At 41.7% G+C, this 16051-nt stretch overlaps 1 protein-coding gene across 5 annotated transcripts in view; it reads right to left on the reverse strand.

The window, feature by feature from the left end:
- The window catches only part of vav2 (vav 2 guanine nucleotide exchange factor), a 259771-nt gene that overhangs the window by 146399 nt on the left and 97321 nt on the right, over positions 1-16051 (reverse strand). For all 5 annotated transcript variants that reach the window (XM_084046572.1, XM_084046570.1, XM_084046573.1 and 2 more), the window contains exon 2: positions 14882-14998. In XM_084046572.1, the coding sequence (XP_083902698.1) occupies positions 14882-14998 (117 nt within the window). The remainder of the gene's footprint in view (positions 1-14881; positions 14999-16051) is intronic.

A 16051-nucleotide genomic window follows, 5' to 3' on the forward strand; every position in this document is an offset into this window, starting at 1 on the left:
GATATGAGAGGGCATTCATGGTGACCACCACAGCTCTTCATTAAATCAGCAGTTCCAGGAACAGAGTGAGTGTTGGGGGAGAGGAGGTGAACAAAAGAAAGAGAGAGAAGACGGTGGTAGATGTGTGTCCCCTGGGAACACTCTGAAGAGACATGAAGAAGAACAAAGGAGAGCATATAGCAGCTCTGGTAGGTCATAAAGTGGACAACAAATAGGCATAGACGTCTTCAGACAAGACCCCCCCACCCCCACACGACTAATAAGAACCAGAACAAAATAATGTTACTGTCCTGTACCTTTACACAAGACATAACACAAGTAAGACGCGCGAACGCGGGAAGCGAATGCAAAAAAAAAAATGAATGAAAAAAAATATTTTAAAAAAAGTAAAAAAAAAAAAAAAAAAAAAAATGCAAAGAAATTCTGCGTTAAAAGGAGCATCTTAGAAAAATACAAATTAACAAAAAAAAAACTTTTAATGGTTTTGAACAATTCCACAAAGTGTTTGAAGTGCCTGTTTCACCCACTTCCGGGGGGCGGAGCCAAAATCCGAGCCCGATGTATTTGTTCGTAGACCCCCACTTAGGGGGGGGTAGAAAAAGTTTGGGAGCGATTCGGGCACTTTTCATTTAACATGGGGTTTCAATGAGGAGTTTTTAGGAGGCTTCTCCGGGGCGTGGCTTCCGGGGAAAGGGGCGGGCTTAAACGCAACCTTGACAGGTGTGTTCAGTTTTCAAAGACCTTTCATTTGATGTATGGTACGTCTATATTGGACATTTACTTGGCTGCACACAGGCAGTGCACACAATAGTGCACACAGACAGACAGACAGACAAAGACACAAGCCGAGCACGGTGTCATAGTAAGCTCCACTTGCGCGGAGGCGCGCCTTTGGCGCGCCTCCTTCCGCTGCGTTCGCAATTAACAATTGCACTTGCGACATCCATAGCTATTGAAAGAGGCTTAGTCCTTGCCTGTCTTTTTGTCTATCTTTGAATTATCTGCCACCTGTCTCTACATTTACACCATAGCATCCCTATTCTGGGCTGTCATAATAATAGGTCAACATTTGGTGAAAATGCGTCACGCACCACGTTGCAACACGTTGTTGTGAGCTTGTAATGTAGATCGGCTATTTTGACATAGAGGGGAAAAAGGAGGGGACCAAGTATAGATCTCTGTGGGACCAAGCGAGTCAACTAAAGTGCATACAGTACGTAGGGTTTAAGTGGTTAATTCCAGAGCAGAATGCAGTTTACACGTAAAACACATGGGATTTTTCGGGGGGCCAGGAAGGTTATTTACCTCCTTCTTTGTGCTCTGACAAAAGCCACTGAAGGGCAAGGCGGTCCCGTACAAGCGGTGTGATTTATGAGCCGAGCGGTTTTACCATTAACCCATTAAGACCGGGAACGCGTCTGTGTGTCATTTTAGATTTCTTTGGCTATTCAAAAATAGCAGATATACAAGCTCGTAGCGCGGCACCGAGTGCCGCGCTACGAGCTTGTAGATCTGCTATTTTTGAAAATTCGTGGAAAATATGTGCAAATCTTTGAATATACATTTTTTAAAGCGATCATTTTTAACTCAAATCTTTACTTCTGGGGGTCTCTGGAACGCCATATTTTGACATGGGGGTCCGCGGCCGCATACATATCATTTTGGGGGCCTTGACATGAAAAGGTTTGAGAACCACTGATTATAGCAACATACGTTTTTTCCCAAAAACTGTTTAGACAATATTTGTAGAATCCCCCAGAAGCAAAGAATTGAGTTAAAAATATTCGCTTTAAAAAAATATATATATATATTCAAAGATTTGCACACATTTTCACGATTTTTCAAAAATAGCAGATCTACAAGCTTGTAGATCTGCTATTTTTTGAATAGCCAAAGAAATCTATAAAATGACACAAACGATGCGTTCCCGGTCTCAATGGGTTAAGATCCATATGAAAATGATCCCGGGAACGCGATGAAAAATGAACGAGGACAGGGCTCTCCCCCCCATTTGGTGATTTTCCTCCATTTCTCACGCCAGCGATTCCCGGGAGAATGTACCTGTCCATCAAAGTGGTACCTGTGGTGGGGGCCGCGGCGGTTATAGGATGGCGGGGGGGGGGAGAAGAAAATAATGAGAGCTCACGCTGGCAGCGTTGAATACAGAGACTCTCTGCCCCCCGGTGGTGGGGGGTGGTGGGGGGGGGCCATTCCCTACCCCTAACGCCCCCTATTTATTCCCGCTGCGTTCCGCAGACACCCCCCACCCCGACCAACAGGGACACGAGGGCAAGCACAGCGAATGATGATGATATTGAACCGTTTGGTGCTAGTAGACCTCCATGTTTGTTTTTTCTGGGGTTAGCCACCACAAACGGACATTTGCGCATGCATGCACAACCCCATCCCCCTTCATTAGAAACTCTTTTATGACATCATTAGGCCAATGAAATACAGCTTATTACAGTGCACCCCCGGAGAACACTTTTATTTAAACGCCCTCCATCTTAAAAACCCAGCCGCCGCCTCCTCCTCCTCCACGACCGTCTCTTTTTTCTTAATTAGCCACCGAAGGAACACGGATGCCATTTAAATGAACACGGCAATCAGTTTTATTTGGCTGTTGCCGCGATTAGCATAATTAGCTCGACGTGCACCTGTTAACCATCGATCAACAGTTTGGTAATTTTTCTCCGTTCTGTAACTGGAGAGAGCGGTGAAGGAAGGAAGCTGTGTCTTGACAGACCTGCCATCTTCATTACAGGCTAGCAACATCGCTCATTTGAAATGCAGACGGCGTCGTCGCGTCTCTGTCTAAATGGTTTTTGAGTCATGCCTTACTGTCGCCTTGAATCGGCGGAGCTTACCAAGCCGCGGCTCATTGACTTGATACTGGTGAGATATCAAGGTGAAGGGCCTTTTATTTGCAGAAGATGCGTTTGAGTGAACGATGGGGCTCGGCTCTGTGATTGAAACTTATTGTCTGGAGAGAAACGCAACGAGGCAATCAATCACGCCCGAGGGAATCTGAAATAATGCAGACTTTTGTTGTTGTTGTCAAACTTGAAACTAGATGGTTATTGGACGCGTTTTGGTGCAATATTTCCACTTAATGACTAGTTGCTGTGACCACTTAATGAAGTGGTCTCATTGTGACTAAAGCGTGATTTATAATTTGCTGTACGAAGGTGCTGAAACGAGACTCCCAACCTATCATGATCTGAATAAGCTGCTCTTGTCACATCAGAGATGTACAGTGTCATTTGCTCTCGAAGCTCCTGGACCAAAAGTACGTTTTCAGATATATTTTTTTTAAAGATTGAGATCTACAAGCTCACAACACATTGCCTTTTGACTTTGTGTTTATTTTGATGTATCTGTTGAAGTTAAATGTTCTCTTAAGTTGAAGTGATTCTAAAATGCACTTTTTTTGACTAAACATCGGTCAAAACGTTGGTAATCAGCGCTCCAGGGATTGGTATTGAACCCGAAAATCCGGCATCGGTCGGTCTCTAATCATCGTGAGCATGTTGTGGTGAGACTATAAGCCAGGCAGCCACCAGTGTGTCAGACAACAGTGTGATTTCCAATGGTAAGGGCAGCCTTCTCCAGCGCACACGCACACTGACTGAACTCTGTTCCCCTTCATTTCCTTCCTGCCGCTGTGTGGCTGAAAATAGCCCGGTTGCTCAGCATCCACACCCAAGCACTACTAAAGGCCTGGAACGTGACTCGCGGTCCGTCCGCTGACCACCCCCTGCATCATCATCGCGAATGCACTTTCTATTGAAGTCCATTTCTAAGCCTCGGCCTCGCCCTGCCCTTGCTGTGACCATGGGAGTCGTGCGTCCTCTGCAAGATAGTGGAAAACACTGAATACATCATGAGATACGCGATATTGAGTTACTGTATTGTTGTGAACGGATGCAGTTTGGGGAGATAGATGTGGTGTGAATGTTTGTTCCATATGGTCGCTGTCGGGCAGAAAACTTGCATCTCCGTATATTTTTATTTTAGAATTTTTTATTTTGTTTTGTTTTTTCATAAATTAATGCCATATTTCGTTGTTACTATTTCAAAAGCATTTGAAGGTTTTTCCCACATTTTCGCCTATTACAGGCCCAAAAATACGGATGCCAGGTTGAAAGTGGTTAAGTATGTGAGAGTTTTGATGAATATTTAAATGCTGGAAAGTATCAACTAGAGCTTGTGACTAAATACTAACTACATTGGATCCATTGGAACACAGGTTCTTTATTTTCCATTTCCAGAAAATGTATGGTTTCGGACATTACAAGGTTTCCGCTCGACGGTGACAAGACGATATTGATTTGACGCAGTGCTTGTTCTAATGAAACTGGATAGCGGCTGATCGCTACCTGCCAGACTTGGTCAGGAGAAAGTGCAGTGAAAGCATCAGGGACATTGGAGTCAAGCTGACAGGGGTCACTCACTTAGGTCAACATTTCCACTTACATTAGTGACCACCACCAGACTGACCACACTATGGTGGTAACAGCCCTGCCCTGTGGCTCCGAGTCTGGAAAGCTGTACACTGACGCATGTCGCTGTGAGCGAAAATGTTATTTTTATTTGTCCCGAAAATAGCTGTGAGTTTGCAGATTGGCTATTTCATTGGTTCTCAAAGTGGGGTCCGGGGGTCCATGGGGGTGTTCCAGGGGGTCCCCAGCCAAAATGTGTCAATATAGCATCACAATTATTGTAACCTTTTATACTTTGGCTATTTTAGAAAAATCGTGAACATTTTGTGCAAACCTTTTGAATATATATATATTTTTTAAGCGAACATTTGTAATGCAAATCTTTGCTTCTGGGGGTCCTTGGAACAACATATTTGAGATGGGGTCCGCAGCCAAATACATATAATTTTGGGGGTCCTTATTTAACATTTTTGGTGGGAACATTTTCAAAACTCTTCGACAAAATTAGGGCTTAAGTGGTTAATTCCATTTTCATAACTTTTAATTGTTCAGATCGTGACCTCTATTATTATTATTAATTATTATTTATGTTTCATAATTTTTACATGGAAGGGTCAATTAGCACAATAGTCACAATTGCTATAAAACATTTATATACAGCAACTATTAATATATGATGGTACTGACTGCACTTTGTTTCAACACTTTTCTCAGCTCTTGAACTGTCACGCTGTCACCTCCAGTGTTGACTGACACTTTTGAGAACATGTCACACATACGTATTTTCGGCAGCCATTCTTGAAAAGGGTCATATGAGGTATGACAAAGAATTGTATATATACATGTATTATATGCAAATTAGCCGTTAAAATACACTGTCTGTAGGCGCGTGCGTCCCTTCGCCTCTCTCTCCCGGTCCGCTCCTGTCCATCACAGCTCTATCCGACTGCATGTTTTTACATAAGGCTCCCGAGAACCAAATCAATAATTCATTCCCAATGCCACCACGCTGCTGATGATAATTCTCCTGGCATGAATCATAAATGGGGGGACTTCCTCCCCTGCACTTGGACCCCCCCCCCCTTTTCCTCCTCCCTCTGCCCCTCGTTAGTCCTCCGGCTCGTTAGCCCTGCCATGCCCCCGTGGAAACAGGTGGTTGCCGCGCCGTGGGCTGCTGTTGGTTGTCTGGGCTACGGATCTGTGGCAGGCAGACGCTATGGGCTCATGGCTCGGGTGAGGTTGGGTCTCGGTGATGCTGGAACGTATTCCTTGCACTGGGGTTGAAACAGCTAATCAAGCTAATTGATTTAATCAATTATTAAAACGAATAGATTTTAATTAAATAATCGATTTTTATGGGGGTTTTTTTTTCAATATACAACTGCAAAAGTACCAAAAATAGTCCATCTACGTACAAGCTCACACACAACGCATCACAATGCAACGCGTTGTGAGCTTGTACATTTGCTAATTGCTATTTTTGCATTACGCCATTGTACAACAAACTATGTAAAATAAGGCTTTAATTGCTTTAAAAATCAGTTCACTTTTACATTGATTTGTTGATATGTCATTTTTCTTTTTTTAAACAAAATCAAAAAATCAAAATCAATTAACCGAATAAATATTCAAGAGGATACATATTGGGATCAGTGATGCCGGCTCTTGGAATGTATTCTGTTGAGTTGCTCTGGGGGGAGGGAGGGAGGGGGGCGGCAATGAGTAGGCGAGAAGCGATGGCTGTGTGGATTATATGGATGGTGTTTTACACCGATGCTGAGAACACGCATTCACTTGGCAGTTGCAGTCAGCCCAAAGTGAGGCTTGATGGATGGATGCACTGAAGTAGATCAGGCTGCTGCTGCTTGCACAACATCCACATTCCCCCCCCAAAAATATCTGTTTTATAGTGAATTCCTATAGCTGCCCAGAAGCTTATACCCAGCCGTCGATCACCCACCACGTCACCAAACCCACCTGTTTGCCCCATATATTCAGCACAGCAGCACGCGTCGCCCCCTCTCTCTCTCCTACATTTGCAAAAAGCCCATTTCAACAGTCCACTTCCTCTATGAAATGCGTTTTGACACATTTCTCCAGTTCAGTCAATTCATTTTCTTCACTATCTGCTCTCTCTCTGTGTTTCCATGTGTCTTTTTTTTCTCCTTTTTTTTCTCATTGCTTTGGTACCATTCACAGTCTGCCGGCATTCCACAACAGACACCATTTAAATCCACCATGAGTAGGGGGGGGGGGAGAAAAACCGATGAGCTGTATAAAACCATTTATTGAACTCCACATTCCTATAGTCACAATCCTATTGTGGACATAATTGCCTTCCTTTTTTTTGGTGTGGCGGGGGATGTTAGGATGTGCTGGTAGACAGACAGACACAGACAGATGAGAGGTCAGGATATAGAGAGACAATGGGCTGTGGACCCCTGTTCCATCTTTGAGGATTCTCCGCACACTGTTATGCAGTGCTTCTGACCAGTGGTGTAAAGTAACTAAGTACATTTACTTGAGTACTGTACTCAAGTACAATATTGAGTTATTTTTTTACTTTAGTGGAGCATTTCCAATTTTCAATACTTTTTCTTCTACTCCACTACTGTATCTCAACAACCATTTTTGCATACTTTTACTTTTGGTACTTCTAAGTACATTTTGATGCCAATGCTTTTGTACTTTTGCTCGAGGAACATTTTGAACACAGGCCTTTTAATTAACAGAGTATGTTTACATTGTGGTATCGCTACATTCACTTAAAGGGGCTACACCATGAATTTAAAAAAAATATATTATATATAAATATTGCCCCCTAATACGTTTTATACAGGTCATTCCAAGCTTTTTCAGCTGCAATACCAAAACGTCCTATTGGGCAGGGGGGAGCTACTGAGCAATTCTGTCTGGCCATCGTCAATGCAAAATCAGTGCAAGTGACATCACTTGCACAGCCATTCTGAAATGGCCTGTTCAGACACGCCCATTCAGGAAATCCATGAAATGAGCATGAATGACTGAATGTTTAAAACAAATATTTTTTGGGGTACAAGAGACACTGGGGAGCCCAAAAAATACTAAAAACCTAAAAAAAAATGAAATTCATGGTGTAGCCCCTTTAAGTAAAATATCTGAGCACTTCTTCCACCGCTGCTTCTGACTGACCAACCAACGGACCACCGGTGTGCGTTCGTTCGTTGATCGATTGAATTGATTTGAATATTTTATTAGGTAGAAATATTTTTAAAAGCACTCTGTATAAAAGGTCCGTCCAAAAAAAGTCCTTGCGGTCTTGTTTCCATTGAGGTCCTTGGTATTCAATTCATAAACATGATATAGTAGCAATCAAGAGCAATAATAATGCTTAATTTTATATACATTGTTGAGTCGAAAAATAGCCTACAAGCTCACAGAATCATCTTTATCGTCACATCACAGGTTTACAGGTGTAAAGGTTTGTGCGAGCTCCATCGTTTTTTTGTCGTTTGCCAGAAAGATCGACAGCGGTTGCATTGCGACGCGGTGTGAGCTTGTAGATGTACGTAGATACGCTATTTTCCAGGGGTGGAAAGTAACTTAATGGTAAGTAGTGGTAAGTACTGTACTACTCCTCTACATCTCGGATCCAAATATGGTACTTTTACTCCACTACATTTATTTGACGCATTGTGAGATTTTTATACATTGGAACACTTGTGAAATGGGACATTCTGCATAATGAGCACTTTCTACTTTTGGTACTTTAAGTACATTTTGATACCAATACTTTAGTACTTTTACTCCAGTACATTTTTTAATCCGGACTTTTACTTGTAACGGAGTATTTCTACATTGTAGTATTGATACTTTTACTCAAGTAAAAAAAATGGAGTACTTTCTACACCACTGCTATTTTCGCACAAACAAAGTAGAGTAACAGAGTTCATAAGCAGCGAGAATAGAAATCGGCGGAGGCTCTATATGAGCTCCATCTGTTCCACTTAACCCATTGAGACCTGAAGCCGATTCTACATGTCTCCTAAATCTCAACAGTTTTCTGAAAAACGTATGTTTCTATATCAGTGGTGCTCAATCTTTTTCATATCAAGGACCCCCAACATTATATGTATTTGGCCGTGGACCCCCATCAAAATATGTTGTTCCAGGGACCCCCAGAAGCAAAGAATTGAGTTAAAAATGTTCGCTTTAAAAATATATATTCAAAGTTTTGCACACAATTTCACGATTTTTCAAAAATAGCAGATCTACAAGCTCGTAGCGCGGCACTCGGTGCCGCGCTATGAGCTTGTAGATCTGCTATTTTTGAATAGCCTAAAGTGTAAAATAATGCTTTTTAGCTCAAATCTAAAAATGACACAGTTCCAGGTCTTAATGGGTTAAAGAGGAGGGAGTTGAAGGTCTGAAAGGGGCAATTACCTCTCTCTCTCTCTCTCTCTCTCTCTCTCTCTCTCTCTCTCTCTCCCTCTCTCTCTCTCCGCACCGGGCCCAGTTTGCTCTCTGTCTCCATCTCCTTATGACCCAGGAGAAGACGGCATCATTAGACGGAGACCAGAGGCCAGGGGAGATGAACCCTGACAGACGGCCGTGGAGGTGGGGGCTGATTAATGTTTATAAACGCACCTGCTATCAAAGAGCACCACTCTCTCTCTCTCTCTCTCTCTCTCTCTCTCTCTGTGTGCGCCCCCCCCCCCCCCCAAACTTCCCTGTGGTTCAATTCCATTCTTCAACAGATTAAAAAAACGAGAGAGAGAGAGACATACACAGCTAAAACCAGAGTGTTCATTTAACCCTTTAAGACCGATTCTACAAATGTCTTCTAAATGCTAACGGTTTTTTGAAAAGAAAAAAAAAAAAAACGTATGTCGCTATAATATCAGTGGTTCTCAAACTTTTTCATGTCCAGGACCACCCAAAATTATATGTATTTGGCCGCGGACCGCCATCTCAAAATATCTAGTCCCAGGGACCCCCCAAAAGCAAAGATTTGAGTTACAAATGTTTCACTATATATATATATATTCAAAGAATTGCACACATTTTTCAAGATTTTTCAAAAATAGCAGATCTGCAAGCTCATGGCGCGGCACTCGGTGCCGCGCCATGAGCTTGTAGATCTGCTATTTTTGAATAGCCAAAGAAATCTTAAAAATGACAGCTTCCGCGTTCCCGGTCGTAATGGGTTTAAACACCTGAACCCTAGCATGTTGTTGAGACAGATGGCAGGTTTTATGGTATCATAGTTACTTTGAAGCACTAAAATGTTGTTTTTCTTTGTACTCCATTTATGTGACCATTTCACCCTGTCATTTGTCGACCAAGAGTTCCTGCCAAGTGAATTGTGTCAGGGAAATAAAAGAGAAAACAACTCATCCTGCGATGGCCTGTATTCAAGGACTACCAGAGCATAACTGCACTTTCCACAGGAAGAAAAAAAAAAACACCCATTATTTATCTTTTGTTTACGAGACACGCGCACATTATTTAAATGTGCGGCGCATTAGAGGCGACATGTTCGATTCGATATAGTATAATGCGATGTTTGGCCTTAATGGAAAATCAATGGCGAGACAAGACCGCCACCTTCCAAGACCATGCGGGTGCAATTTCCAATTGACATGTGGAGCGTCCGCGTGATTGATTCTGACTGCCGTCGGATTTTAACCCATTAAGACCTGGAACGCATCTGTGTCATTTTTTTATTTGAGCAAAAAAAGCATTATTTTACACTTTGGATATTGAAAAATAGCAGATATACAAGCTCGTAGCGCGGCACCGAGTGCCGCACTATGAGTTTGTAGATCTGATATTTTTGAAAAATCGAGCGAACATTTTTAACTCAAATCTTTGCTTCCGGGGGTCCCTGGAACAAAATATTTTGAGATGGGGGGGGTCGGCGGCCAAAGACATTTTGTAGAATCGGAACCTCAGGCCTTAATGGGTTAATATCGTTCACTGGAAGCTCATTGACTCTCAAACATCGTTCTGTGGTTTATCTACAAAATGTCACACTGCTCCCTCTCTCCCTCCCTCTCTCTCTCTCTCTCTCATCCTTTCTTCCATATCAGCTTCACAGTAAAAGCCTCAGAGTTCATTTATCTATTTGTAACTCTGACGGTTACAAATACCCTTACTGGTCCATTTGTTTACATGTGTACACTCTAAGAGTTAAAGGGGAGTAAGTGATATTAGTTTTCTTAACATAAGTGTATAGCTATAATAGCTATACTATTCTGATAGCAATGATTGCCATAGATTGTTCGATAACAGGAGTAATTCCCTCGTCTCTCCAGCTCTTTAGTAAAGTAAACATTCATTTTCAGGTCCTGGCACCAATTTGATCTAATCAGGAGACAGAACTCATACAGAATATAGGACAAACAAGTGAAATTGGAAGTAATGACACACAAACTAAATGAGGAGACACAATTTGAACTGGAACGCTCCAAAATTGAAGCTGATAAATCATCTTTGTGGACTCATCTCTCCTGATTGGATAAAATTGGTAAAAATGTATTTTCTGATTAATGAAGAGCTGGAGAGATGCTGAGATCCCTGTTAGTGAACAAACACTCTATGTCTATGATTACTATCAGTACAGAGCTTTAACTTTTAAACCAAAAAATATCTTTCAAACTAAAACACACGCCGACCCCCTTAAACCACTTATCGTTTTATTATCTACTTTCACTATTTATGTATTCATAAAATTCATCCAAAATAGGGGCGCCAGGGTTTTAATGAGTGCCAAAAACGGTCCGGACCGTTTTTCATAATCCAAACAAGGTGTGCCAATTTTTTTTTTCCTTCACAGCACCAGGAGATATCATTTTTCGAAGATGACTCCAATCCACTTCCTGGTTAACTTATGACTTCAAAAGCCTATATCTCGGCTCCTGTGTACTTCTTTTTTACTATGTATTTTTGACTATTTTCGACTGGCTGCAACTATGGAACGGATTACCGAATGTTTTTAATGTTTTTCCCCGGAGACCCCTGTGTGTGTAATGAGGGGATCACCGTGAGGACGGTGATCACTGAAAATATTTTGTGATTACTTGAAAAAGGTTCAAAAATGGTTAAAAATCCAGGCACTGACTGTACCCTGTTTTAAAAAAAACCTGGAACTCAATGTGTTAAATGAACACTCAGGATTTGACAGCGTTCCTTCATCCGTCTCTCTCTCTCTCTCAGGGAGGTACAGGGTTGTATCCTCCACAGCACTGAGGTAGACACCAGACAGATGTTACAGTAGATACACAAGGTCCTGCAGTGCTACGTGAACAGATGTCTTTCCATGCCGTTAGTAAGTAAACATGTCCAACACATCAACCACCTCATGCATATCACAATATATATATATATAGGGCTGGGCAATTCACCCAAAATATATCGAAATCGATATTTACAACCAATAACCGACATAATCTTGCTCATGTAGGTTCATTGATTAAGTGAGAATTGATTTTAGATCAACAAATCGACACAAAACCCAGTGTTATATTTTGTTGTACAATGGTGGTGTACCAAAAAAAAAATCGCGAAAATATCCAATCGACACGTTGTAAGCTTGTAGATCTGCTAGTTTCACAATGTTCTTTCTTTTTTTATAATCTTCTTTGTCTGTTAGAACTAGAGTTCTCAACGGGCCTGAAAATTAAGGCCTTGGCCCTAACTGGGCCGTCCCGAAAAAAGGGCCCGCAGAATTTGCGAACTCTAGTTAGAACTGTGATTCCTAGAATTCCGTTTAAAATAAAATCATCAAAGTACCGCTCCAAAACTAACGCTAGTGCTGAGCTGAGGATAAGTTGGAACGCAACTACTATGTTTTCAGAAACGGTAAGAACTTTTTATAAAATAATGTATTACCGGTACATTTCCGGCACCCGTGTCATTTCGCCGCAGACACTCGCGATTAAAAGTAGTGTTTAGAGAAACTGAAAACAAGTGGGAAAAAATTATCAAAGAATATATTAAAAAAATGCTTTTGTTTAATTGAAAATGTTACACAGTATGACTCTAACATGAGATCATTCTAACATAATGTCATAGTTGTCATACTATGTTATGTACATAGACCTCTAGTCTGGCAAGACCCCAAGACCCCTCCCTACAACACACACACACAAACGCGCGCACACTCACGCACACACACACACACACAGTTAAAGTTCAGCTATAGTGATTACAAACAAAGGTAGAGAAAATCCAACACCTCTAGGTCACAGAGGCCAAGAGGAGAGCCTGGGGGTCTTCGACAGGCAGGGTGTGCTACAATACCAGCCAATCCGCAGCAGTGTGTGTGCGCGTGTGTGTGCGTGCGTGGAAATCTATATAAGGGTGCCGGTGCCCTCTTTCCTATGAGGTACTGTAGTTTCTTATTTGTGTCTTAAATACTGTACATTCCATATGATGTTTTTTCATACGTCTCAAACTATTCCACTTAATCACGCGCCTGACATACTGCATACGGCATGTCGAGCACACTCCCCCCAATAAAAAAAATAAATCGAAATCGAAATACATAAAACAATAAAAAATATAAAACTCACTTCAGTTCAGACGTGATCCTTATGGTGCTTTATGGTGAACTCCTACTGGATTTCTCATAAAAAATCTTTCCATCGTGGTGTAATAACGTGCGGTGTGAATCAGCCACTTTTTTACTGCCGAACCAATATACACACAGTCAGGCATAATATTCCAAACCCTGGCTGCCTGCGCATGGAGCACAGCTGCACTTATTTCAGGCAATTCAGTGACACGAGTGGAGATTGCTGACCCCAAAGTGTTGCACCGAACGCTGATCCGGGTGCTTATAAATGCATAATGAAGTTAATGCGACTGAAAGAATTGACTGTGTGAACTACATTTCACCCCCCGGGCCTAATTCACACAAGAAAAAAAACACAAGGCACGTTGGGCTGTGCTGCGGGGCACATGGCACTATATGCATTGCACTGCCATGCACTATAAGTGAACAAGAGCACAGATTTTTATTCTACTTACTGTTCGCCTTAGAATAAAAACAAGGCAAAACTTTAACCCATTAAGACCGGGAACGCATCTGTGTAATCTTTTGATTTATTTGGCTATTCAAAAATAGCAGATCTACAAGCTCATAGCGCGGCACTCTGTATATCTGCTATCTTCGGGAAAAAACTACATTAAAATGTGTGCAAATCTTTGAGTACATGATATTATAGCAACATAAGTTTTCAAAGATTTGAGTAAAACATTCGCTTTAAAAATATATATACATTCAAAGATTTGCAAACATTTTCACGATTTTTCAATAATAGCAGATCTATATCTGCTATTATTGAATAGCCCAAAGAAATCTAAAAATGACACACAGACGCTTTCCCTGTCTTAATGGGTTAAGACATGCAATCAAAACAAAGTGGGCTCCCACCAGTAATCAAACCCTCCGATGTTGGCTGGAAGCCCCACGTCTCAGCCCTAGACCAAAGTGGTTCCATAAATATAATGATTATGAAAATGTCCAGACGCTGTAATGCCTGATTTATACTTATAGTTGCGTGGCGGGTGTCGCACGCAACTAAGTATAAATCAAGGCATAAGCGTTTCGCATCGTCAAACCAACAAAACTAAACCAATCCAGGCCAAGATTTGTCGTGCAAAGTATTTCAAATGACAGCAAAAAAACTGAACCGCTAAAGCGACGTCCTTTAGGGAGTGTCGCGTAGCTCTGATTGCCCTCATATTGCTACAATTTATAACAGTTGGTTCTGATCAAGCAATGTGAACGGCCAAGAGCTGTGCGTCGTGTGCCGTGACATGACAGCTAGGAGTTAGCTTAGCTAAACATCATAAAACCAGAGTAGAATTAGCTCTTCGTCAAACCTCATCGCAGACATCTCAGTGCTCGATGCACATGTGAAATCATCGGCTAATATCTAAAAGCTCTTGTGTGAATACGTCATTTGAGGGCGTGCCGCTTTTATGATCTGCGATCACAGCCGTGATGCTATGTGCCATAACGCGCTCGCTCACTCACTCACATTCTCGCTTTACCCATTCAATCGGGGAACGCATCATTTCAGATGTCTTTGGCTATTCAGAAATAGCAGATCTACAAGCTCAAAGCGCGTAGATCTGCTATTTTAGAAAATCGTTTTTTTTTAAAGCAAACATTTGTAAAATATTTTGTTCCAGGGACCTCCAGAAGCAAAGATTTTAGCTTTTTTTTAAAAGATCTACAAGCTCATAGTGTGGCGCTACGAGCTTGTAGATCTGCTACTTTTGAATAGCCCAAAGTATAGAATAATAGCAAAAATCTATCATACTGTATATGAATAATCTAAAAATCTAAAATATATGCGTTCCCGGACTGAAAGTGGGTTCAATAACACGCAGGTAGGTGGCACCATTCATCCAGGGGTTCCGGCGTTTCTGCAGCAAAAACGACTCACCTTGCCGAAGTCCCTGACGTCGAACAGGTCAAAGGGGTCAAACAGCTCGCTGTTGCGCAGACCAAACTTGTCATGGCACACCTTGAGGAAGGTCCGGATGTTCTTCAGACACAGAAACTACAAGAGAGAGAGAGAGAGAGAGAGAGGGGGGGGAAAGAAAAAAAACATTAAGCATGCAAATATAAAACTGGATGAAGGCACGGTACTACTGCATGATATCTCGCACTTCACTTCAGTGTGAGGTCCAGTGCTCTCAAAAGGACACATCCATGGGTAAATAGTCCCAAAAAGAAGCTCTTTTAACCACTTAAACCCTCCATACTTAGTCAACTTGACCTGACGTGGCTCTGTACTTGGCTCTCTTCGCTCTACGCCCAATCTCAGCCGATCTACAAGTGGATCTACTATTTTTGGTAAATGTTCCCCCCAGAATAAGGATGCTGCTAGTGTTTAACCCATTGAGACCTGAAGCCGATTCTACACCTCTCCTAAATCTCAACAGTTTTCTGAAAAACGTATGTTTCTATATCAGTGGTTCTCAAACTTTTTCATGTCAAGGACCCCCAAAATGATATGTATTTGGCTGCGGACCCCCATCAAAATATGTTGTTCCAGGGACCCCCAGAAACAAAGATTTGAGTTAAAAATGTTCGCTTTAAAAATATATATATTTCAAAGATTTGCACACATTTTCACCATTTTTCAAAAATAGCAGATATACAAGCTCGTAGCGCGGCCGCGCTACGAGCTTGTATATCTGCTATTTTTGAATAGCCCAAAGTGTAAAATAATGCTTTTTAGCTCAAATCAAAAAATGACACAGTTCCAGGTCTTAATGGGTTAAGTGGTGTATCGATTAGGTGCGAGGACTATCATTCATGTAAAATACTGTATATTATATTTTGACACTTGCTTTGCTTTTGCCAATAAAACTCCTTTGCATTTAATTGCATACTCATTTATCACATCTTACAAAAATCACTTCCTGAAGCAATACATGAGAGACGATGACAAAAGGCACACTGGTTTGAAATTCATTTTTCACTCCAATCAGTCAAACATTCTGAAGGCATATGAACTCAACAGCACACCACAGTATATCTCTCTAGCTCATATTCCCTGCCGGAAACACCAACATTTTGGCAGGTATATTTAATTTCCTGGCTTGTG

This window comes from Gymnoscopelus microlampas, assembly GCF_963454915.1.
Source record: "Gymnoscopelus microlampas genome assembly, chromosome: 21".
NCBI classification, from domain to species: domain Eukaryota; kingdom Metazoa; phylum Chordata; class Actinopteri; order Myctophiformes; family Myctophidae; genus Gymnoscopelus; species Gymnoscopelus microlampas.